The following is a 26,561-nucleotide window of genomic DNA, read 5'->3' as shown; positions in this document are numbered from 1 at the left end:
GGGGGCGCTCGCGGGGCTCTGCACGCGGGACTCGGGGACGGGGCGCTTTCGCTTCCGGCCGGCGCGCGGGGCCGCGCATGCGCGTTCAGGAGCCTCGCGCGTGCAGTGTCGCGAGGCTGGCGTTGCGGCATCGGTTTGCGCACGCGACGCCAGCGGGGGTTTCTACCTCGCGTTAAATCTCTCCTTGTGTGGCGCGGCCCGGCACGGCGTGGCTTCTTGTGGGACGCCCTGACCGACTGACCCAGGTCCTAGTCCACAGCATCTCAGCGCTGGCCGCCGACTCGCGACGTCACCCACCCCAGTCGTCTAGGGCCCGACCCCTCCCCTAGGCCGTGTTCCTCCTCCCGCCCCGAGGGCAAGGTTGGCCCTTGCCTTCAGGGCCTTCCAGCACTTCCGCCTTCAATCACTGAAGGCTTTGCGGAGGCCTAAGCCGAGCTGGAGTAGAGTCCCGCCCCGGGCCGTCCACCTAAGGTCTTGGGGGCCTGAGCCCCATCCTGCAGCTCCCCAGGTCCTGATGGCGGGAGGAGAGAGTGTACACCTCCGTCAGGGAGGCTCCAATCTCCCTGAGCCCTAAGGAGAGAGCAGCTCAGCGCTCCGGGGGTGGGGCTTCCTCGGCCCTCGGGCCACGTGGGTGAAGCTGGCAGGGACAGGTGCGGCCCTCAGGTGTGGCCGCTGCGCTGCCAGGCGACGCTGCCGCATCGGGACCTCCCCAGGACCCCCCCGGCTGTGGTGTTCTACCTTCGGGCCCCTTCCCTGCAGCCCCTGTCTGTGTTTTCTTTCCTCTCCTATGCTCTGCCTCCCCAAAGCCCACCTCCACCCCTGAGTCTCCCAGGCAGGGACACGCCGCATCAGTTGCCCCTGAAGCATGGTTCCGGAGATAAGTGCAGACAGGGATGGAAGCATCTCCTGCCAGCCTTTCCCTGGGCGCAGCTGAGCCCGGGGGACTACAACTCCCAGACGTCGCAGGACTGCAACCCTTTTGTGTGGCCGGGACTCTCGTTAGTGACAAATTCGCTGGCCAATAGCTTCAACAGCTTCACCCTTTCTCAAGCTCAGATACCAATCACGAAGTGGTTGGATGGATGCTTCCTATTTTGAGGCATCCACTCAGAAAAAAAAAAAAAAATGGAATTGAAAGAAAAAATGTTTCAGCCCAGTTCTCGGGCTAAAATAGGAGCGAAAACTTTCCTTTTTTTGAAAAATGAAGTATGATCTAGTTTTCCTGATCTAGCTTCTAATATTCTGTATGTTCTGTCTCTTGTGGGTCATTTTTCCTGATTTCAGATTGTCGATGTTATTGTTGGCAAAGACGAAAAAGGCAGAAAGATCCCAGAATATCTGATCCATTTTAATGGTTGGAACAGAAGGTAAGTGTATGTGTTAAACTGGACGGAAGACTAGCTTTGCAGCCCAGGAACATTGCAAACTTTTTTTGTTGTGCTTGAGAAGCCCTTGTAGAAAAGTTTCATTTCCTGGTTTTGCTTTGTTATCAAGGTTTGCCTGTTCTAAGGAATGATTGTTTTTAAGTGGATTATATTTGCATCATCTCTGGGTAATTCTGGAAACCCCACTTTTTTCTGTGTCTGAGTGAGTTTCTTTTTCCAGTTCTTTTGTGTGCTGTTTGTGATTTTAAAATATTTAAACAGTGTTCTAAAATGACAGTAATTCTGGGACACTTCTGTTCCTGTGAGGTGCTTTTAGCATTTATTTCAGGATCAAGCTAAAATCCGGAGTTTTACATTCTCTTCTTTTTTCTGTTCAATCAGCTGGGATAGGTGGGCAGCTGAAGATCATGTGCTTCGCGACACTGATGAAAACCGTAGATTACAGCGCAAATTGGCAAGAAAAGCTGTAGCTCGCCTGTAAGAATACAAAGATCGTGTCATAAATATTATTCGATGTCTTTTGTCTTTGTGTTTAGCATTTCATGATATAAAATTAATCGAATGACAAAAACATGGCTTACTAAATAACTATGTATTTAAAGTGTGTGAGCGAGGAGTGTTCCTTTTTTATTCTAAATAATTGCAGTTTATTCACAGTGGTTATTGCATAAGATTCTGAAATGGAGATCACTGTTTATGTTCTAGGGTTTAATTTTTTCCAAGTATTCAAGAATCATTGTTTACTGTGTTTTGTGTTTTATCTCAAGACCCATGCCAGTCAGTGTCAAAATTTATTTTACACGTGCTTATTTTATTTTTTTAACAGAAGGAAAGGAAGAAAGAAGAAGCGCTGCAGGTTGCCCGGTGTCGACTCTGTTTTAAGAAGCCCCTCTGTTGAAGAAAAAGATGAAAATGCTGAAAACTGTGTGTGGCTTGACTTCATTTTCTTTGGTTAAAAGAAGTTTCACTTGTCTTTTTGTTCTGCAGGGCTGATGGGAGGATTCAGTGAAATGGGAAACAAAGAAACATTTTAAGGCCATTATATATCACATTCGCCCCTTTTGATTTTTGACAGTGAAAGTAGCCCTCATTATTATTTTGAGATCTCGTCAGAGTCTTTTTCCCGGTCACTGCTTTCTCGGCCAGCATCTTTATGCTGACACCTCATGGGTGTTTCTCGTGTTTTCTTCTCGGCACCTCCTGGCCGTTGGCCTCATTGATGAATGTAACAGAGAACCATAGGATCCTAGTTGACTAAACACTTTGAGGTCATGAGCTTCTGTGATTTTCACATCCATGGAAATTGGTGTTAGATTTTTAAAAATACTTGTTCTGAAAGGTACAGTATTTGTGTTTAGCATGTAAAGTACATCTAGGAGTACAGTTTATTACCAGCAGGCTGCACGCTACACAGAGTTGCAGACATCAGGGCTGGTGAAGTCTGTAATGAAGGCTGATGGTTTTGTTTTCCTTAGCAATAAGCAGTTCTTCTGAGGACACTAGTGAAGAAACAGATGAGGAAATAAGCGACGAAAGTGATACCGAAGAAAAGAGCGACGTGGTACGAAGTTTTTATTATGAAAACTCTTTTTCTTTGGTATATGTTTTAGTGGTAAATTTATGTGGTGAAATTCTCCAGTTGTGAATTATTTTCTAAAAGTAGATTGTTTTTCCAAATATACATGTTTACGTGACCTATAAAGAAAAGCAAAATAGCCCTATTTATACTATCGTATAGACTCTAGGAGTCTTTCAGTAGCCATTTGTGCCCATAAAGTGTCTTCGTAAATGACAAAGTTACCTCTTTCCAATGAAACTGTTAACTTTATTTTTTATAACGATGGTTAATTAACGGAGTGTATCAGAGTTTGACAGGCATCTGTTTGCCTCCAAAGTTAACAAAACCCACCTATGAGCTTAATTGGGGAAGGAAAACAATAGACGTTTACAATATAGTACTAAGTGCCATAAAATAAGTTAACTTTTGGTTTTTAGCTTTTAACGAGAACACGTGCCATGATTTGTTTCGTCAGTGTTGTGAATTCACTGGGTTTGTGTCAGAGGAAGCTCTCGTGTTAGTACTTTTGTGGATATAGACTCTCTTGCATTTTTAAATAGTTAAACATGGAATTGTGATATTGCAGAAAGAAGAACCAGAGCTGCACGCAAAAAGGGAAATGGAAGAGAGGACAATAAGTATAGAAATCCCTGAAGTTCTGAAGAAGAAGCTGGAGGACGATTGCTACTATATTAACAGGAGGAAGCGGGTAGATAAGAACAGAAAAAGCGGAGTTTTTAATAGAGTTGTCATTTAGCCATATTTTGTAACCATAGGCTCAAAGCTAGCCCTGGCTGCCCATTAGCATCCTCTAAGGAGCTTTCCTAAATTCTGATGCCTGGGCTCCAACCAAGAGGTTAAGACTTAAATGATCTGTAGTGGGGGCCAGCCGTAGGTATTTTTTAGAAGCTCCCTGTGGTGGTCTAGTGGATCTCTAAAATTGAGAACCATTGCTTATATTTATTTGAAAAATTAATTAATTCTATAATCAAAATGAGTGTTTAATCAGTAGAAGACCATATTTCTTTAGGAGGTTCTAATTGGGTTCTCAGAGGATCCCTGGTGGTGCAGTGGTTCAGAGCTCAGCTGCTAACCAAAAGGTCAGCAGTTTGAACCCACCAGCTGCTTCTGTAAAGATTTACAGCCTTGGAAACCCTATGGGGCAGTTCTACTTTGTCCCATAGGGTCATTATGAGTTGGAGTTGGCTCAGCGGCAACGGGTATGGGTTATTTGAACATAATTGGCTTAGTTTCTTTATTTTTGAGTCAAAAAAGCAATGTAGACATGATCACTTTTTCTTGGAATGGTTCATACAATGGAATGTGTACATCAAATGCCTATGTTTTTGTTAACAGTTAGTGAAACTTCCATGCCAGACCAACATCATAACTATTTTGGAGTCCTACGTGAAGCATTTTGCTATCAATGCAGCCTTTTCAGCCAATGAAAGACCTCGTCACCATCACGTTATACCACACACCAACATGAATGTGCATTACATCCCAGCAGAAAAGAAGTGAGTGTTCAGCATTTTGTGGTCCTCTCCTTGTGTGTTAGAGAAGTGACTTCAGTTAGAGCAGGTGGCGCTTTTCTCCATTTCAGTTATTTTGAGTTTATATCTCACGGTCACTTTCCCTATCTTTACTTTGGAGGTAATAAGATTCAGTGTTCTTTATATGTAAGAAAACCTGAGCCTAGGGAGTTGATCATTTCCCAGTGCTCACCACGCCAAGACTCAGGTACAGGTATAACCTGATCTATTTCGGAGACAACCCACCACAGTGCTGCTGTTGTTAGGTGCCGTCAGGTTGGTTCCGACTAATAGCGACCCTATGTACAACAGAATGAAACACTGTCCAGTCCTGCACCATCCTCACAGTCGTTGCTGTGTTTGAGCCCATTGTTGCAGCCACTGTGTCACTCCATCTTGTTGAGGGTCTTCCTCTTTTTCACTGACCTTCTACTTTACCAAGCATGATGTCATTCTCCAGGGACTGATCCTTCCTGATAACATGTCCAAAGTGTGTGAGGTGGAGTCTTGCCATCCTCGCTTCTAAGGCGCATTCTGGCTGTACTTTTTCAAGACGGATTCGTTTGTTCTTCTGGCAGTTCATGGTATGTTCAATATTCTTTGCCAACACCATGATTCAAAGGCATCAATTCTTCCGTCTGCCTTATTCGTTGTCCAGCTTTTGTGTATATGTGAGGCGATTGAAAACACCGTGGCCTGGGTCAGGCGCACTTTAGTCTTCAAGGTGACATCTTTGGTTTTCAACATTTTAAAGAGGTCTTTTGCAGCAGATTTACCCAGTGCCAATACATCTTCTGATTTCTTGACTGCTGCTTCCATGGGTGTTGATTGTGGATCCAAGTGAAATGAAATCCTTGACAACTTCAATCTTTTCTCTGTTTGTCATGATGAAGCTTATTGGTCCAGTTGTGAGGATTGTTGTTTTTTTTTATTTTGAGGTGTGGTGCATACTGAAGGCTGTGGTCTTTGATCTTCATCAGTAAGTACTTCAAATTCTCTTCACTTTTAGCAAGCAAGGTTGTGTCATCTGCATAACGCAAGTTGTTAATGAGTCTTCCTCCAATCCTGATGCCCCGTTCTTCATATAGTCCAACTTCTTGGATTATTTGCTCAACATACAGATTGAATAAGCATGGTGAAAGATAGAACCCTGACGCGCCCCTTTCCTGATTTTAAGCCACGCAGTATCCCCTTGTTCTGTTCAAACGACTGCTGCTTGGTCTATGTACAGGTTCCGCATGAGCACAATTCAGTGTTCTGGAATTCCCATTCTTTGCTGCTATCCGTAATTTGTTATGAGCCACACTGCTGAATGCCTTTGCGTAATCAGTAAAACACAGGTAAACGTCTTTCTGGTATTCTTTACTTTCAGCCAGGATCGATCTGACATCATCAGTGATATCCCTTATTCCATGTCTTCTTCTGAATCCGACCTGAATTTCTGGCAGTTCCCTGTTGATGTACTGCTGCAGTCGCTTTTGAATTATCTTCAAAATTTTACTTGAATGTGATGTCAATGATATGGTTTGATAATTTCCATATTCTGTTGGATCACCTTTCTTTGGAATGGGCACAAATAGGCTCTCTATCGGTTGGCCAGGTAGCTGTTTTCCAAATTTCTTGGCATAGACAAGTGAGCACTTCCAGTGCTGTGTCTGTTTGTGAAACATCTCAGTTGGAATTCCGTCAGTTCCTGGAGCCTTGTTTTTCACCAGTGCTTTCATTGCAGCTTGGACTTCTTCCTTCAGTACCATTGGTTCTTGATCATATGGTACCTCTTGAAATGGTTGAATGTCAACCATTTCTTTTTAGTACAGTGACTCGGTGTGTTCCTTCCATCTTCTTTTGATGCTTCCTGCGTTGTTTATATTTTGCCCATAAACCAAAGCCTGTTGCTGTCGAGTTGATTCCAACTCATAGCGTCCCTATCGGACAGAGTAGAACTGCCCCATAAGGTTTCCAGGGAGCGGCTGATGGATTCGGACTGCCAACCTTTTGATTAGCAGTCGAACGCTTAACCATTGTACCACCAGGACTCATAAAATCCTTAAAAATTGCAACTGGAGGCTTGAATTTTTTCTTCAGTTCTTTCAGCTTGAGAAATGCTGGGCGTGTCCTTCCCTTTTGGTTTTATAACTCTAGGTCTTTGTACATTTCATTATAATATTTTTTCTTCTCAGGTCACCCTTTGAAATCTTCTGTTCAGCTCTTTTACTTCATCATTTCTTCCATTTGCTTTAGCTACTTTACGTTCAAGAGCAAGTTTCAGAGTCTCTTCTGACGTCCATTGTGGTCTTTTCTTTCTTTCCTGTCTTTTTAATGACCTTTTGCTTTCTTCACATACGAAGTCCTTGATGTCATCATCCCACTGCTTGTCCGATCTTCGGTCATTAGTGTTCAGTGCATCAAATCTGTTCTTGAGGTAGTCTCTGAACTCTGATGGGATATACTCAAGGTTGTATTTTGGTTCTCGTGGACTTGTTTTAATTTTCTTCCGCTTCAGCTTAAACTTGCATATGAGCAGTTGATGGTCTGTTCTGCAATTGGCCCCTGGCCTTATTCCGACTGATGGTATTGAGATTCTCTATAGTCTCTTTCCACAGATGTAGTTGATTTGATTCCTGTGTTTTCCATTTGGTGACGTCCACGTGTATAGTTGCTGTTTATGTTGTTGAAAAAAGGTATTTGCAATGAATAAGTTGTTGGTCTTGGAAAATTCTATCATGCGATCTCCGACATCGTTTCTGTTACTAATGCCATATTTTCCAGCTACAGATCCTTCTTCTTCGTTTCCAACTTTTGCATTCCAGTTGCCAGTAATTATCAATGCATCTTGATGGCATGTTTGATCAATTACAGGCTGCAGGAGTTATAAAAATCTTCAATTTTCTCGTCTTTGGCATTAGTGGTTGGTGCATCAGTTTGAATAATAGTTGTATTAATTGGTCTTTCTTGTAGGTATGCGTGTGTATGTTATTCTATTATTGACAGCCCTGTACTTCAGGATAGATCTTGAAGTGTTTCTTTTCATGATGAATGCGACACCATCCTTCTTCAATTTGTCATTCCTGGCATAGTAGACCATATGATTGTCCGACTCAGAATGTCCAATACCAGTCCATTTCAGCTCACTAATGTCTAGGTTATCAATCTTTATGCAGTCCATTTCATTTTTGACGACTTTCATTTTTCCTAGTCATACTTTATATATTGTACGTTCCAATTATTAATGGATGTTTGCAGTTGTTGCTTCTCGTTTTGAGTTGTGCCACATCAGCAAATGAAGGTCCCAAAAGCTTTACTCCATTCATGTCATTAAGGTCTACTCTACTTTGAGGAGGCAGCTCAGTCGTATTTTAAGTGCCTTCCAACCTGAGGGGCTCATCTTCCAGCACTGTATCGGACAGTGTTCCGCTGCTATTCATAAGGTTTTCACAGGCCAGTTTTTTCTGAGGTAGACAGCCAGATCCTTTTTCCTAGTTTGTCTTAGTCTGGAAGCTCCTCTGAAACCTGTCCACCATGGGTGACCCTGCCAGCATGTGAAATACTGGTAGCATAGCTTCCAGCATCACAGTAATGCGCAAGCCACCACAGTACAACAAACTGACAGACGTGTGGTGGATCGTATTGCAGACACTGCTTGAAACAAACAGCAATACTAACCAAAAATTGCACACAGGCCTGTCCTGTAGCCACATCAGAATATACAAATTTTCATTTATCTTTGTTACTTTTTTATTCTCGTGTATATGTATGTTCAGTTTTAACATACAGTCAAACCTGCTAAAGCTGAAACCTGTGTAAGGTGAAAACCTGTCAGAAGAAGGAAAACACAAATATTTTCCAGTAATAGAGAGGGAAGATGGCTCCCTGTCAAAGGCAGAAATCTTTTGAGACCCAGAAAAACAAGGTAGTCCTGTTGAGTTGCGGCTCTCACAGGTTTTGCTGTAATACCAGATAGAATGATATTCTGTGCATTTAATTAGTATTACGCACTGCTTATTTTTTCTGTTTTACTTCAGCCTTAGGTTTTTTTCCCTTTTCTTCCCCCACTCTCCCACTATAACTAATGTTAACAGCCTGGAGTATCGTTTTGCATCCCTTTCTGCACAGTCATGTCATTAGAAACATAGAGGGTGTTTTTATTTTTAATGTACGAGGTACCACTTGTATCGGAATAGATTTATGCTCTATTTGGTTATGAGTTTACTTCCTAGGGCAGTGAAAGCACTCAGTCATTGTATGGCTCTCTGCTTCATTTTTGCACTGTGATGGTATGTGTAGCCCAGGATTCAGTCCAGGGAATGGTAAACTCCGGCCGAGGGCCCAGTTTGGCCTGTTGCCTGTTCCTGTCACTAAAGTTGTCTGGGCAGTCATTGACTTGGTGTCTGTGACTGCTTTCGCCGTGTGAGGGCAGAGTTGAGTAGTTGTGAGAGAGACTGTGGCCTGCAAAGTAGAAAGTATTTACTACCTGGCCCTTTACAGAAAACGTTTGCCAACCTCTGACTTAGTCATTTTCTTATTAGAAGGCACAGATAGCAGATGTGGGTGGGATTGCTGTTTCAAAAATGATACGTATGTTTTATATTATAATAGCACCACTAGGTTTCTTTCCCTAAAGCCTGTGGCAAATCACATTCTCTCAATTTTAACGTTTTTATATAGGACGATGTCTGATTCTTTTTCCTTTTACAGCTTCTGGGTTTTTTTCTCTCTCGCTCTTTTCTAGATTAGTTTGTTTTTTTTTTAATGTAAGTCATTAATTATGAGTTTATTGGCAACTTTCATATGTGTGAAATAGGAGTCCAGTTTGTTTTTATTGATAAAGGTAGCCAACGACGTAAACACTGTTTCTTGAAAACCACATGATTATTTCCCATGGAATTAAAATATCTTCATTGTTGTATTAAATTCACACGACTCTCCTTGATGTACTTTCATGTGTTGAATACTGTTTTGATTGAACTGGCTTCCCGGTAACTTTTAATACCTAGTAAGGAAAGGCCCCCTCACTCTTTTTTATGATTTCTCCTTGGCTGTCTTTGGACCTTTATTCTTCCTTATGATCTGTAAAATAATTCTGCCCTTTCATCTTCCTAAGCCTCATTGCGATTCTAATTGAACTTATACAAAATGTATGTGTTGATTTTGGGGGGAGGATTGTGCTTACGATATGCCTTCCCGTCTAAGCCGCGGGTTGCCTTTCCATTATGTTCAGGGCGTGTTTTACGTCCTTCAGTTGGTCTTTTAGGTTTTCCCCCTTAGTTAGGTACTCTGTCTGTCTTACTACATTTATTTGTAAGCACTTTTCCTTCTTAGTTATAATAATGGAGTTTTGCTAATGGTTCAGCTCTCTTACCTGCCTCTGTAACATGTGCTCTTGAGATGGCTGCCAGGGTCAGGGTTATTCTTTTCTGACTCTAGAATGAAACCTGTAACCTTGACCTTATTAGCATCATTATGCTCTACCTGAGGAACGCATTTCACTTTCATTGGAAGGTCAAATGATATTCCTAGAAGCACAGTTCACTTTTTCAAAATATTGTCACTTTTTCAGAATATTCAATAAATATTCAGGTATCTGATCTGGCTGCAGTGAGAGTGTTCGCTGCCCCAGATACTGCCTAGATATAACTTAGGGCTTATAACTCTTTCCTTCAGAAGCATCAGAGGGGGCCATGAGAATTTTATCAGAGCTTGTTTTATAGGCAGCTGTTTGTTGCAGTCAGAGGACTCTTCCTAAGGTACTGTCGTATGCACGTGACCTACCTGGAATAGAATCAGAAAGGGCGATTATTAGAGTGGAAGCAAGTATCAGGAGTTCATCGAGGCAGCTAGCCCTCTGCTCTCCCTGGTTGGGGTCTTTCTACCTTCAGCAGCACGTCCTGCACAGATTCCTCATTGGCATTGAACACGTTCATTTGTGTGAAGCATGGTAAATGAAAACAACAAGTATACTCTGCGCTTTAGTTACAGGTCTCTTTTCCTATCTGAATTTTTTCATTAGCATCTACAAATCCATTTCATGCTTTATGTGTGTAGGAGTAATTTAAATAGTGTTTTAAGTTTAAAACTGTGCCTTACAAAAGATGTGTAACTTCATGGTGACGTTTTGGAGTGTACATGACTATTACGGTTTTGTCTTTATCATCTCTTCTTTTTATTCCCCCTAGTGTGGACCTTTGTAAAGAGATGGTTGATGGATTAAGAATAACCTTTGATTACACTCTCCCATTGGTTCTGCTCTATCCATATGAACAAGCTCAGTATAAAAAGGTGACTTCATCCAAATTTTTCCTTCCGATTAAGGAAAGTACCACAAGCACCAACAGGTAAGTTAGATAGCCTGCAGTTTGCCCTTCAGACTCTGGCAGTCAAATAGTTAAATCACGATTTGAAGATGTCAGCCTGGTACTGTGGGGCCAGCATGGCCGGAACAGGGCAAACGAGCGAAAAGTGCCGATACCAGGGGTTTTCCTTCTTCCTTGGTCAGCGAAGGCATTGTTCACTTATAAATGACTTTCAGAGATTTTACTCAGTGAAGATGCCAGTGTGGAGAATTTAGCTGTCCCCATCTTTCTGAAGACAGTGAGGTAGAGTGCAGGAGGGCCGAAGATGTGGGTTTGAATTTTGCTCCCTCACGTATTGATGGTGTGACTTGGAGAAGTTCCTTCTGAGCTTCTTGCTTCCATCTGTGCACAGTGGAATGAATACCTGCCTCCCTGGGCAGTTATTATTAAATGAGACTTTTCATAAAGGGCTAGCCACAGTTGGCCTTCAATAAAAGTTACTTTCCTTACACCTCTGCTGTGACCCACTTTTTTCCCTCAGTGAACAAGCATGCTTAAATCACTGGTCTCTGAAAAAAACAAAATCCCCCAACCTAAGTCTTTATCCTTAATCTTCTAGAAGCTACCACCCTATCTTCCTCCTTCCTGTCTCTCCATGAGAACAGCTTGTTCTCATTATCTTCATTTCTCCATCTCCTCTCTTCTTACCATCTAGCTTCATTCTGCCCTGACCCCTTGATCAAACTCTTCTCTCCAAGGGCACAAATAACTTCCTTCTTGTCATACACCATTCACCTTTTCCCCTCCCTTCCCACTCTCTCCCTTTAAGGCCTTGTCTCTCCTGGTTCTCTGCGCTTTGCTACCATCTCTTTGCCACCTGCCTTCGTTGCCTTCTGTCTCCTGTTTCTTCCCACACGTTGGTTTCACCCCAGGTTACAGGTCTGTGAGAATCACTGGGGACGTTTGTTGTCCACATGTCCTACTCCAAACCTCGAGATTGGGAACGTCCAGGTTGGGCTCTGTGTTTCAGCAGCTCCCGACACTTGTGGATTTTTCTAGTTCTACTGGTTGTTACGTTTTGATGAAATATGTTATTCTCTAGACCAGGGTTTCTCAACCTCGACCCCATTGACATTTTTGGGCTGGAGAGTACTTTGTTGTGGGGGCTGTCCTGTGCATCGTGGGATGTTTAGCAGCATCCCTGGCCTCTACCCACTAGATGCCAGGAGCACCCCCCCACCCCCAGTTGTGACAACCAAAAATGCCTCTCTGCATTGCCAAATGTCCCTGACCAATTAACCACTGCTCTAAAACAAATACAGAAGGGGAATCACAGTCTTTAATGCCAGCATACCTCTCTGAGATATTGAGAACATTAAAAATGATTTAATAGATTTATTTACTCTTTTTGAGAAAGTATTTGTTTTGGCACATGTTTGAAATGAAGATGTATAATTCTCTTGGAGGTAAGAGTTTGTTTACTGTTCTGTCTTATGAGGGACATTTATGAACACATCCATGTTTTAGAAAAATTCTGTGGGATGCAGTCGTATAGTCGTATGTGAAAGCTCTCCCCTCTTCCGTAGGAGCCAGGAGGAGCTCTCTCCAAGCCCGCCTCTGTTGAACCCCTCCACTCCGCAGTCCACCGAGAGCCAGCCTACCACAGGGGACGCGGCCACACCCAAGAGGCGCAAAGCCGAGCCAGAAGCCTTGCAGTCTCTGAGGCGCTCCACGAGACACAGCTCCAACTGTGACAGGCTATCTGAGAGCAGTGCGTCGCCTCAGCCGAAGCGTCGGCCGCAGGACACGTCCGCCACCATGCCCAAGCTGTTCCTGCACCTGGAAAAGAGTGAGTTCACTACCAGGTGGGGTAGACCCTGCCCAGAAGACTGACATTCATTCTGTGCTCAGTCGGTGCCAGGCTCTGCACCAAGTTCACGTGCATGCGTGCTCAACGCGGTGATTCTCATAACGTGTCCAGAGTGCTGTTATGCCCCCATTGTCCAGAAGAGGAAACTGAGCCAGAGCAAGATGGAGGGACTTGGAAAGATGACACAGTGGAGAAGTGGTGGAACCAGGCTTGGACCCTGTGTCCTGAGCTTTTGTTTTTAACCACCACTCTCTACCCCTTCTTTTGAGCAAATTGAATTATTAGAATCCTTTATTTTCTATAGTCCTTGAGCCCTGGTGGCACAGTGGTTAAGAGCTCGGCTGCTAACCAAAATGTTGGCAGTTCGAATCCATCGGCCGCTCTTTGGAGACCCTATATGGCAATTTTTTTTTGTACATAATTCAAAATGAGCCACTCTTGTGGTTTGTTTTGTTTTTGTTTTGTGGTGCTCTGCCTCAGTTGTCTCTCCGGTCTAAATTTTAATTTTGAGAGCTCCATTCTGAAATAACAGTGAGAGTGATCAGATTTACATCCCTTTTTCTTGCCTTATCTCAGCCCCAACCAGAGCTCCATCAGATCTGCTCACCTTGATTTTGAGCTGGAATAGAAATAGAATCATTTATGGAAGAGTACTGTTTTTTGCAAAATACATGTAAAATTGGTTTGCTGTAGTTCCGAACTTAAAAATAAGCCAGTGATAGTCACTTTCAAGCTTCTTAAAAAGCTCATAATGGAGTAGACTATTTCCTGATTTCCAGATATCATTCTTTAATTTTATGTTAGTGTAAATGAGAAATTAACCGTGATAACTGTTAATGTGGATGTGCTTAGTATTACAGTTTTCTTAGATAAAATATAAGACGTTATCTGGTCTCCCTAGTAGCTTTTATAAGTTAGTTGAGGATGTAAAACTATACCAGAATAAAATGGTTAGATGTCAGTGTGATTGTTCTACATATATAACTCTTTAGAAATTCAGAATAAAAATATACAGTTCAACATATAGACTGATGGGCTAGAACAGGAGTTGGCAAAGTTTTTCTGTAAAGGACCCCCGCCCTTGCTGTCGAGTCAGTTCTGACTCAGCGATCCTAGAGGACAGAGTAGAACTGCCTCATCGGGTTTCCAAGGCTGTAATCTTCACGGAAGCAGACTGCCACAACTTTCTCCCACGATGCGGCTGGTGGATTCAAACCGCTGACCTTTCAGTTCGCAGTCGAGTGCTTAACCACTGTGCCACCAGGGTTCCTTCTGTAAAGGACCAGATGGCAAATATTTTTGGGTTTGCAGGTCGTCCAGTCTGTGTGGGGTCTGTGTGGCAGCTACTCAACTCTGCAGCTGTAACACGAAAGCAGCCATCGACAGTGTGTAAGCCAACGACCATGCTTGTGTTCCTTCTTTACAGAAACCAGACTGTGGACCAGATTTGGCCCATAGTCCCTCATTGGCGGGCCCCTGGGCTAGGGCACACTTCACGGTGGAAGGGATTTGGGACTGGGTGTTGGGAGAAGTTCAGGATTTGGATTAGAAGCAGAGGCATTCTGGAAAGCAGGGCTTGAAAGACGGGCTTAGACGAGAAGGGCCTGGGTTTGGGAATGCTGGGAAGTAGAGTCAGGGAAGACGGGGTTGGCTAGCCACTGAGGAGGTTACATTTAATGCACAGGCAGGAGACAGTCGCTCAGCTGTTAAACGGGAGTAACGGGAGGAAAGCAGTGTTTCTGGAAGACTGACCCCCAGACTAGCTGGGAGAAGTCCTTCAGCCCGGTCCCTTGTCATTTCCTAAGTGCTTTCACTCTGGTCTCGTTTGCATTTCCTCATCAGCACGAGGAAGCCATGGGGCCGTGTGCTGTGCCCAGGGCAGGCCAGACTGGAGCTCGGAGTGACTGACGAGCTGTCATCGGGGTCTGTATTGGAGTGTTTACCCACCACCAAGAGCTGTACGTGCCTCGGGACCTTGTGTGACCCGCACAGCAGTTCTCTGTGGCAGAGGGGTGGTGCCCCCACTTCCCATGCACTTAAGTAACTCACCCAGGGTCCCGCGTCAGTTGGGGAGTCGGGATGGAACCCGAGCTGTCAGCCTGCAAAGTCTATCCCGCATGCTTCCAGAGACTTACCATCCCTGATGCTAAATGTAGGCCTAATTTCCCTAAGGAGAGTGAGAGCCTTCATTTTTTCTGGGACTTTCCCCAGAGTCCCTGTGGGCTGGCTCAGCTGCCCATCCTGTGCAGTACTGAGCTGTGTTCAGGCCAGAACAGTCCTTGCTGGCTGGGAAATGGGGAGGGAACCAGTGCGCCGGCTGAGAGCGAAGGGACAGGGTTTTAACCGGAGGAGTCAGGCCTTGCCAGATGCTCATTGCAAGGGCCGAATAAAGTGTCTAGGACGTTCTGGATGGGGACCTGTCCCCTGCTCCTAGAGAGAGGAGGAATGTTGTGCCTTCGCCTGAAGTGTAGCCGTATAGACTGTAGATGCCGAGCCTGCTTTTGGCAAGTTCCTCCAAGCCTAGCTGGCATTTCTTGGAAAGCAAAACCCCATAGTGCCTGGGCGTGGCGTGTGGCAAAGAATCTCACAGGGCTAATTCATTCCTAGAAAGCGCCTCGTGGATGGATGGTCATAAGTCAAGAAAGTAATTAGTTAATTTCAACAAAAGAAATTTAATATATTCCAGAGCCTTAAAATTACAACCCGTTTATGCTAAAACAATAAATCATTAAACTGGATACACTTACTCTGGGAGCTCACATTAGCTCTCCAAGCACACACTAAGCAGGCATTTCCCCATGTTAATTAAAATATGGCTGTTCAGCCTACACAGTAAGCAAGCCCTTTCCCTAAAGTGCTCTTCCGAAACTAATGAAATATGGCTGTTGAGCCCATACCTTTTAAGCCCTGTTGTTACTGTTATTCACTGCTGTTCAGGACCAAACCAAAAGTCAAACCTGCTGCCTTCGAGTTGATTCTGACTCAGAGCGACCCTGTAAGACAGAGTAGAACTGCCCCATAGGGTTTTCAGGACTGTAAAACGTTTACAGAAGCAGATTGCCACATCTTTCTCCCGCCATTCAGGACCACATTCACGAATAAAATATGTGGCGCTCAGGGTTTATAGAATGCTACCCTTTAAGGCCAAAAGCAAGTAAAACTCTTAAGGCTGGTGCCAGCCATGCCGATGCTGTCGCCCAGATGCTGTCCACTTGGAAAGCAGTAGGTGATGGAGCGGATGGCGTGACTGTAAACATGCTAACTACATGGACTCTGCTAGAGGTCTCCGTAGTCAGAGGTAGACCGGCAGGCGCCAGGAATCCAACTGCAGAGATGAGCGTATGTGGCTCATCTCAGAGGAGCCCTGGTGGCACAGTGGTTAAAGCGCTTGGCTGCTAACGGAAAGGTCAGAGGTTCGAACCTACCAGCTGCTCTGCAGGAGAAAGATGTGGCAGTCTGCTTCCATAAAGATTACAGCCTTGGAAACCCTATGGGGCAGTTCTACTCTGTCCTACCTGGTCACTATGAGTTGGAATAGACTGGAAGGAAATGGGTTTGGTATTTTGGGTTTGACTCATCTTACAGGACTTGGAGGCTCACAGATGAAATCCTAAACTGTTCCTCTTTAAGTATGGAAAAAGCCTCCTAAGGGGAATACTCCCCAGAGGCAATTGTTAGGGCCTCAGTGGGTTGAGTCTAGGGTGGGACTGTATGCTCCCCTGCTTCTTCCTCCTCCCTTGCATACCTGGTTACTCCTTCCAGGACTCCCCCGAAAGGTCTCCCTAGCCAAGCTCTCCTGATGGTGGCATTGGTATTGAGTCGCCCATTGTGTGAACTCCCTCCCCTTGACTTACTGGTTATTTCATCTCCATCACCAGCTCAGAGGTTGGCACATAGTTACAGGTACTTAATATGTTTTTGTTAATTGAATGAAGACTGAGAAGGTCTAGCAGGGAACAGTTAAAAGAAGATGTACCAAAAGAAACCAAGATATATCTTTAAAAAATCCTTTTGAGTGATCGAGTACTAAAAAAAAATGAGGTGCTTATTTTTTTTAAGTATTGTTTTGATAAAATCTACAGGCCATACAATTAACCCAATTAAAGTGTACAATTCAGTGGGTTTTTTTATATTCAGAGAGTTGTGCAGTCATCACCCTAATCAGTTCTAGAACATTTTCATTACTCCACCCCCAAAAAGAAACCCCATAACCATTAGCAGTCACTCCCCCTTCTTCCCTCCTGCCAGCCCTGTTGTTGTTAGGTGCCGTGAAGTTGGTTCCAACTCATTGTGACCCTGTGTACAACAAAACGAAACACAGCCTGGTCCTGCACCATCCTTACAGTCATTGCTATGTTTTAGCCCATTGCTGCAGCCACTGTGTCATTCTGTCTTGTCGAGGGTCTTCCTCTCTTTTGCTGACCATCTGCTTTACCAAGCATGATGTCCTTTTCCAGGGACTAGTCCCTCCTGATAACATGTCCAAAGTACATGAGATGAAGTCTCGCCATCCTCACTTCTGAGGAGCGTTCTGGCTGTACTTCTTCCAAGGCAGACTTGTTTGTTCTTCTGGCAGTCCATGGTATATTTAGTATTCTTCGCCAACACCATAATCCAAAGACATCAATTCTTTGATCTCCCTTATTCATTGTCCAGATTTTGTGTGCATATGTGGTGATTTGAAAATACCATGGCTTGGGTCAGGCACACCTTAGTCCTCAAAGTGACATCTTTGCTTTTTAACACTTTAAAGAGTCTTTTGTAGAAGATTTGCCCAGTGCAATGCGTTGTGTGATTTCTTGACTGCTGCTTTCATGGGCGTTGATTGTGGATCCAAGTAAAATGAAATTCTTGGCAACGTCAGCGTGTTCTCCGTCTATCATGATGTTGCTTACTGGTCCAGTTGTGAGGATTGTTGTTTTCTTTAAGTTGAGGTGTAATCCATACTGAAGGCTGTGGCCTTGGATCTTCATCAGTAAGTGCTTCAAGTCCTCTTCATTTTCAGCAAGGAAGGTTGTGTCATCTTCATAACACAGGTTGTTAATGAGTCTTCCTCCAATCCTGATGCCCCGTTCTTCTTCATATAGTCCAGCTTCTTGGATTATTTGCTCAGCATACAGATTGAATAGATATGGTGAAAGGATACAACCCTGACGCACACCTTTCCTGACTTTAAACCACGTAGTATCCCCTTGTTCTGTTCGAATGACAGCCTTTTGATCCATGTACAAGTAGGTTCGGCACGAGCACAATTAAGTGTTCTGGAATTTCCATTCTTTGCAATGTTATCCATAATATGTTATAATCCACACAGTCGGATGCCTTTTCACAGTCAATAAAAACACAGGTAAACATCTTTTTGGTATTCTCTGCTGTCAGCCAAGATCCACCTGACATAAGCAATGATATCCCTCTTTCCATGTCCTCTTCTGAATCTGACTTGAATTTCTGGCAGTTCCCTGTCAGTGTACTGCCACAACCGTTTTTGAATTATCTTCAGCAAAATTTTACTTATGCGTGATTTCCGCACTCTGTTGGATCACCTTTCTTTAGAATGGGCATAAATATGGATGTCTTCCAGTCGGTTGGCCAGGTAGCTGTCTTCCAAATTTCTTGGCATAGACAAGCGAGCACTTCCAGCATTGCATCCGTTTGTTGAAACATCTCAATTGGTATTCTGTCAATTCCTGGAGCCTTGTTTTTCACCAGTGCCTTCAGTGCAGCTTGGACTTCTTCCTTCGATACCATTGGTTCCTGATCATATGCTACCTCCTGAAGTGGTTGAACGTTGACCAATTCTTTTGGATACAATTACTCTGTGTATTCCTTCCATCTGCTTTTGATGCTTCCTGTGTCATTCAGTATTTTTCTCATAGAATCCTTCAGTATTGCGATTCAAGGTTTGAATTTTTTGTTCTTTCAGCTTGAGAAATAGTGAGTGTGTTCTTCCTTTTGGTTTTCTAACGCCAGGTCTTTGCACGTTTCATTGTAATACTTCTCAAGCTGCTCTTTGGAATCTTCTGTTCACGTCTTCTATTTTATCATTTTTTCTATTCGTTTTGGCTGCTCTCCATTAAAGAGCAAGTTTTAGAGTCTCGTCTGACATCCATTTTGGCCTTTTCTTTCTTTCCTGTCTTTTTAATGACCTTTTGCTTTTGTCATGTATAATATCCTTGACGTCATCCCACAACCCGTCGGGTCTTCAGTCATTAGTGTTCCATGTGTCAAATCTGTTCTTGAGATGGTCTCTAAATTCAAGTGGCATATACTCAAGGTCGTATTTTGGCTCTTGTGGACTTGTTTTCATTTTCTTCAGCTTCAACTTGAACTTGCATATGAGCAATTGATGGTCTGTTCCACAGTCGGCCCTTGGCCTTGTTCTGACTGATGATACTGAGCTTTTCCACAGATGTAGTTGGTTTGATTCCTGTGTATTCCATCTGGTGAGGTCCATGTGTAAAGTCGCCGTTTGTGTAACTAGGCAACTACAAATCTACTTTCTGCTGTGTGGATTTATCTATTCTGAACATTTGCTGTGAATGGAATCATAATAGGTAGCCTTTGGTATCTGGCTTCTTTCACTCAGCATGTTTTCATTGTTCATCCATGTGGTAGCATGCATGTATCAGGACCTCATTTCTTTGTTTCTTTTTGTCAAATAATACGCCAGGTTCTGTCTTTTATAATAAGAATGTCTTATTGTTAAAAAATTAATTTCTGAGAACTGATTTTAGATTTATGCTCTGCGGCCTATAGTGGTTTGACGGCAGTAGCTGTGTGATTCACAGGTGAATAAGTGTGTCTTTTTTTTTTTTTTTCAGAAACGCCTGTGCATAGCGGATCATCTTCCCCTATTCCTCTGACTCCTAGCAAGGAAGCGAGTGCTGCATTTGCTGGCTTTGAAGGGAGACGAAATAACGAAATAAACGAGGTAACGAGTTCGGGTCTGACCTTCATCCCCGATGGATCCCTCACCGTTTTGCAGTGAAATCCTGTGGGAGGAAATCAAGGTTTCTTGAAGCATCATGTTGCTATTGCCATGATTATGTTTAACGTTGTATGTTTAGTTCCTAACATGTGAAAATTGTTAGGATTTCAGCCTATACTTTAAATCATCTCTTATTTTAAATAAACACAACTGTCAAAATATCATTGCTTTCATTTTTTTAGATAGATATCGACAAACCCTTTCTACAAAGGGTTGGAGTGTAATGCGGTCTCTGCGAAGGCTACTTAACTCCCAGAACAGCCACAGATAATATATAAATGAACGGGCATGCTAGGTTCCAATAAAACTTTACTTATGGACTTGAGTTTGAATGTCATATAGTTCTCATGTGTTAGGAAATGTTTTTCTTTTGATTTTTTTTTCAATCTCTTAAAAAATGTAAAAACCATTTATAGCACATAAGCTGGATTTGGCCCCTACACAGACTGTAGTGGGCTGGCCCCTGATAGAGAAGCTAGAAAGCCCAGTCGGTGTTACAGTGGCAGTAGAGGGAAGGCTTGGAAATTCCTTGTAAGAGCAGTCCCTGACAGTCCCATTTTTCAGGCAGGAAGGCACTATTGCAGGGTTTATTATTTAAAGGGAATTGTGACATCTGAACGTTCAGGTAACTGTGATTCTCAATATGGTCAGCGTTGAGAGGGCGCCATCTCGTGGTTAAAGGTATAGCTGCAATCTATAGTAAAAAAGATGATCTCTGTAAACAGCTGGAGTTCAGCAAGCTCTTCAGAGTGATTCATGAGACCTTGATGAATCCCCACATTGTCAAGGGCCTCAGTAGCCGTGTTTTCTAACCAGGGCTCAGCATCCAAGTCGCCGGTGTCTCTTTCTCCATATACGTACCCCATTGTATGTGGCCAGGGTCTGGACGTGTCTGTTTTCTAGTTAAGATCCACAGAGGATTCCCACGCACACCCAGGTGGGAATCCCCCTGCACTAGAAGCTGTAGTTTGTCCCTGTAAAATGTGTATTCGGTAAAGAGGACATTAGACACATGCGTTGAAATGCAGAATTGAGCGAGGGAGGGGGCCTCGCTTGCTAACTAGCTGAATGACCTTTCCGCACGTGGGAGCGGTTCGTGCATTCAGTGATGGCCAGTTCCTGCGTGTTCACTCGGAGTGCCGCTGTCCGTGGTTCCGAGCTTCAGCTGTGTGCACTGGCTAGCTGCTGTGTGTGGTGTACAGATGCTGGAACTGTTTCCCTGCCCTCAGAGCTCTGACAGCACAGAAGGACGGGGATGGGGCAGTTCACGTGAGAGGCGCGAGGAAAGGGCTGAAGCTGGGGCCTTTAGCGTAGAGGCAGGTGGAAGCACTGTGGCAGCTGTGTTCACTTCTACAATCTTATTTTGTAAATTTATTACAAGAGTATAGCTGGGTTTTTGTTTTTATTATTTTGCGTGTTCCTGGTTTGTCTTATAGAGGGTTTCCTTCGGCCCTACTATTTCCATGTTAAACTTGACAAGTCCCCCAAAGCCAAAGCTACAACTCCAGTAGAACAGACTACGGGCGTCCAGTTTGCTGAAGTATGTCTCCGGAAGGTCATGAGAGAGTTTTAAAATACAGCTCCCGTTTAACAAAACCCAGAGTCAACTCGTAGTCCTGAAATTCACAGTGAAGGACAAAACAATACCACTTACCAGGTTTGAAGTCCACTTTATTTGATTCAGCAATTAAAAGAGTCAAATTCGTTTCCATAGTGAATCTAGCAGCAGGAAATTAGCGAATCTTGAAACTGGTAATACAGTGAAACCTGTGAGAGCTGAATTCGACAGGGCTGCCTTGTTTTTCTAGGTTTCTAGGTTGAAGTTTTCCACCTTTGACAGGATGCAGTCTTACCACTTTTCTATTGCTTGTTTTAGTGGAAAATATTTGAGTTTTCCTTTTCTGACAGATTTCCACCTTACACAGGTTCCAGCTTTCACAGGTTGTACTGTATTACTAAAACCATCTTTGGGTTATTTTTTTTTTAAATATTTTATTGTGTTATAGGTGAAAGTGTACACAGCAAATTAGATTCCCATTCGACAGTTCATACACAGATTGTTGCATGACACGGGTTTGGGTTACTTTTGAATGCTTCATTCTTCTAACATGGCAGGATTTTCCAAAAGAAAGGGTACTAAATGACCCAAACAGTTACTTAGAGGTAATAGCTGTTCAGAATTAGGAAATCAAGGATTTCCTTAATCTAATTTTATGTTCTCCCCAGACGTTTATTGTTTCTGTAAGCTTGTGTTTTGATAGTGTGCCATAGTTTGCCCCTTGTCCATGCGTGTATTGCCATCATCTGTAGCTAGTTAGCCGCGTCACCGTATTGCAGATGCAGCAAGGCGAATCCTCCTGTACTTGATTTAAAAGGCAAGAAAAGTTTTGGAAAATCTTACAGTGGAAAACTAGGGTATATATGGAAGTATATAAACTACCTGGAAAACAAATATATAATTTTGCCACTAAGAAATGAGCACTTAACTTTTTTGCATATGATTTTTGGTACTTTTTTCTGTGCTGCGTTTATATAGCGTACACATTACTGAGTGTCGGTGGCGCTTACCTGTTTGTAGCTTGATCCTCTCTCCGTAGATTACGCACACAGAAAGTCGGGTCACTTCCTAACTCCCGTCTTGTTTGTTACCAGTTTCCGCCATCTCCTGGTCCAGCTGCGAAGCCCTCCCGAGGTGCCGGGCTGGGAGCTGGGGGGTGGGAACATGGCCCTGCCGTCTGTCCAGCAGCCCGAGAAGGTCAAAGCACCTGGATCTTGGCAGAGTCTCAAGTCTGAGGTGTGTAGGGAGTGGCGTGTTACGAATGTACTAATGAAAACATTTCAATTCCTGCTTTTCCCAGGTCCTCTCCTGGAAACTCGTCCCCGACAACTTCCCCCCAGGTGACCAGCCGCCTCCGCCCTCTTATATTTACGGGTCACAGCATCTGCTGCGGTTGTTCGGTAAGAAGTCCTGGCGCCTCTTCTGCCATCACAGTTGGTTTTGTTTTGCTCTTAACGTTCTTGTTAGCTTGTGTACGTTTGGGGAGTTCAGCTGTAAGTATCTTAACTAATGGGAACATTTGCGGGTCTAAGACAGGTCATTGAAAGGTGACCTCTTCCAAGAACAGGCACTGAAGGAATCAAATTTCAGACAAATTGGGTTTTCAGGATTTGTACCACTACTCTAAGGAGCCATGGTGGCGCAGTGGTTAAAGCGCTCAGCTGCCAACCGCAAGGTGGGTGTTCGAACCCACCAGCCGCTCCACAGGAGAAAGATGTGGCAGTCTGCATCCGTAAATTACAGCCTTGGAAACCCTAGGGGGCAGTTCTGCTCTGTCCTGCAGGGTCCCGATGAGTCGGAATCGCCTCCAGAGCAGTGGACACTCCTCTGTCTTTGCCTGCCGAGTGTTCTGGTTTGATAATGTGGGTGTTAGTTTCCTTTCCAGTAAGGCTAAGAAAAGAAACAGACGATCCCTGACTTGGGTGCTACGCGTTGTTAGAATCTGTAAAACGATGCGGTTGTTTCGCTTTTTTTTTTTTTATTTTATTGTACTTCAGGTGAAGGCTTACAGAACAAATAGTTTCTCATGAAACAGTAGTACACATGTTGTTTTGCTTTTTTTTAATGCAGTAAAACTTCCAGAAATCCTGGGAAAGATGTCTTTTTCTGAGAAGAATTTGAAGGCTTTACTGAAGCACTTTGATCTCTTTCTGAGGTAATTTTGTGACTTTCTCAGAAACGACCACTGCCGCCTTACACCTGACTTTTATAACCGTAAACACTGGACTCTTGCTTGTTGTCTGTACGGGAGCATTTACAGGTTGGAGTTTGGTGTTTACTTCAGTGTGAAGATAAATAACCACGAGTCTGTGTTGATATTTTGTTGATTCACAGAAAAGTATTGTTTACTTCACATGACAAAGCCAGTCATCTTATTATATAATAGAATCAGCTGACAATTCATAGATGGCTTTTAATTCAGCCATTAAACATTCTGTCAGTTTTAAATACTCAGCAAGTTCTTGAAATAAAAGTGAAGTAATTGATAAATTGGAGGATTCCTGTTTTCAGCATGCTTTTGTTAATTGCAGTGGTGCGATGGTTAAGCCCTCAGCTGTTAACCGAAAGGTTGGTCGTTCGAACCTCCCTAGCCACTTCGTGGGAGAAAAGACCTGACGATCTGCCTCTGTAAAGATTACAGCCTAAAAAACCCTATGGGTCAGTTCTACTCTGTCACATGGGGTTGCTGTGAGTTGGAACTGACTTGACACAACAACAACAACAACAATTTTCTTCACACACGTTTTTGCAATATTTTTGCCCCTAGAGATTTTACTGTTTCTCATGACAAAAGCATTCTAGCTCTTACCCACATGAGGGGAGGGGATGGAAGAAAGAGCTGTCTTTGTTTCTCTGGCTTTCTATCCTTGATTGTTCAGTTCCACCGTGAGGCGTTCACACAGTTTGACAGCCTTCGGGTTCTGACATAAACCCTCCGGGTGGAATGTAGACCAGAGCAGTTTGTAGTGTGTTGTTGCTACTGGTGAGTTTAAGATCAGTGCAACTGTTTTCAGTCTATGGAAATCACACATAACTTGGTTTTAACTTTTCATGTATGGTTTCAAAGGTGAAATAACATTCTTCTAGGTATTTCTGGGTAGCCACTTTGTGGTGTAGTCTCAATTTTTGTTGAGGCAGTGTGGACTAGTTTCTGCTTTGAGCCTTGATTTCCTTCATTCTCTTTTACTGCGCACGAGTAGAGACCGATAGGTGTATCTTAGATGGCCGCTCGTGGACATAAAATTTTGTAAACTGTAGTCCAGTGGTGCTGAGAGAAGACGAAGGGACAGCTCCAAGTTAGAATGAAAACCTGCTCATTCTGTAAAATCAGTTGAAATCTTAGCCAAGATGTCATCTGTGCATTGCAGTCTTGAATGCCCAACCAGCTTTTGACGTCCCTCTTTTTATGTCAGTTTTCTTTTATGTGGTGGGACTAGAATATCTTTCATGTGGTTTAGTACTGTGAGTGGGGACTAGAACATCTTCTAGCTGGGCAAACTAGGATACAAAATAGTACTACTAGTTCTTCCGTTCTTTTTTGGTTTAACTTAGCCTGCATAAGCCTTGTGGGTCTCTCAAGTGCCATTTATTGAATTTATAATTTGTTATTTTTTATATTTTGTTTTAATAATAGGAAACTAGAAATATTCACTGAGCCATTTGTTTTCTTCACAGAAGTGTTTATCTAATCAAGACTGTTAACTAACGCAGTTTAGGCTCTGTTTATATTTGGATAGAATATTAATGTAGAAGCTGGATATGTGCAATGAAAGCAATCAGTATATAGAACTCAAGATTATAGTCACTTCTTTTCTTCCTAAGACTAAAAAAGAGTTGCAGCGTTAGAGTGGTTGGAAATTACTGTATTGCTTTGTGGTATTTAGTCCTTGGTTTGATGATTGTCGGATCCATTTTCTCTTTCAGGTTTTTAGCAGAATACCATGATGACTTCTTCCCGGAGTCGGCTTATGTCGCCGCCTGTGAGGCGCACTACAGCACTAAGAACCCCCGGGCCATGTATTAAAGGTTTCCAGGGCCCGGCAGAACAGGTGAAGAAGGAGACAGCACCACCCGCCTTGGGCCTGTGGCAGAGACGGGCTCTGTGATTTGAGTTGCCCACATACTGTAGTTGTTTCTGTTAAGAATGACTGCCTCGGTGCCGGACTGACCTCTGACATCGGATGCTTGCAACTGCGTGTGTCACCTGTGACAGCGGACAGAGCAATTGTGTCAGCGGAGCAGCGTCACAAAGTCTGCGGCATCTAGGCTGGTTCAGGGAAAAGTTAGGCGCTGCAGCTATTTGTTAGCAGTAAACAGATTTTTTTAGTTATTTGTTCACATTAAACAAAATTGTTTTGCAAACTTTCATTTTGGTGATGAGACTGAACATCTCTGTCCAACAAACTTTAGTTTACACGTGGAAGCTGCCGGTAAGCCACAGAGTACCTTAGCCGGAATTGATCTCGATGCCTGTTACGGTTTCCTTTCTGTACCAGTGTTGGTGAGCTAAATAAAGGCTTTCCCATCTTGTTCGAGAGAAATATTGTACCCAGGAGACTTCGCAATGACCTTGTCTTTCTTTATTGTTTCTTTTTGTTTTACCTTTGTGCCTTTTTGTCAAGATCTTTGTTTTCTTTCCCTTCTTTGATTTCTGTCTCTCTCGGGGGCATTCCTAGGAGTTAGGGGGCCCACTGTGCCCTACTGGTTTGTAATCTTGTTGCCACACTGTGGGCTGGTCTGGGGCCAAGGCCACTTTATCCTCCTCCATCATCGTCAGCTGACTGTCTCTGAAGTGACCCTTCTAATCCTCATCATCCTCCCTCCTCTGCCACCTCCTTCCTTTGTGGAATGTTCCAACATTTCAAATTGAGAGTGGCTAATCTGGTGAGCCTGCAGTGTGCTTTGAATTGTTGAGAAAGTTTAGTCAGTAATTACTCATGGACTGGAAAAAAAATAGAAAAATGTCTTCCTTTTGAAGAATCTGCTTGTTCAGTGTCCCCAGTGAAAGGAGTATAGACTGTCTCTTTTGAACATTTATACTGTTATAGACCTTGGGGTTAAAATTAATTCATTTTCTAATAATAAAGTATTTTCTTCCCCCAAAGACATTTCTTAATCACAGCTTCCTTAAAATTTTAAATATGTGTACCTTAGGTTGATTTAAATGATGACCTTTCTTCAAAATATTATCCTTTTATTTTAAATAAAAAAAAAAAAAGAGCCAGGAGTGGAGCCTGTCCTTTAAACTCGGGTTCCCTGAACTGAGACCCTCCTAGACCCGGGAGGTAACCGTAACACCGCAAATGGCACAAGATGATGAGAAGCAACAGCAGACAAACGGTGGCAGCAGAACCAGAAGACGGGCACAAGAAGGCACGGT

General features: G+C 43.4%; 1 protein-coding gene across 1 annotated transcript; it reads left to right on the top strand.

Moving 5' to 3' along the window:
- Window positions 1-2,317: 2,317 nt before the first annotated feature.
- On the top strand, window positions 2,318-26,297 carry MSL3 (MSL complex subunit 3). Its single transcript, XM_023740712.1, has 9 exons — window positions 2,318-2,946; window positions 3,530-3,652; window positions 4,300-4,460; window positions 10,649-10,807; window positions 12,352-12,614; window positions 19,457-19,566; window positions 22,482-22,581; window positions 23,252-23,336; window positions 25,106-26,297. The coding sequence occupies exons 1-9, from the start codon at window positions 2,842-2,844 to the stop codon at window positions 25,203-25,205; spliced, it is 1,206 nt and encodes a 401-aa protein (XP_023596480.1). The 5' UTR covers window positions 2,318-2,841; the 3' UTR covers window positions 25,206-26,297.
- The last annotated feature ends 264 nt before the right edge of the window (window positions 26,298-26,561 follow it).

This window comes from Trichechus manatus, unplaced genomic scaffold, assembly GCF_000243295.1.
Source record: "Trichechus manatus latirostris isolate Lorelei unplaced genomic scaffold, TriManLat1.0 scaffold00162, whole genome shotgun sequence".
Classification (NCBI taxonomy): Eukaryota; Metazoa; Chordata; class Mammalia; order Sirenia; family Trichechidae; genus Trichechus; species Trichechus manatus.
Note: the sequence above shows the minus strand (reverse complement) of the source record. Positions and strands in the feature narration are given on the sequence as shown.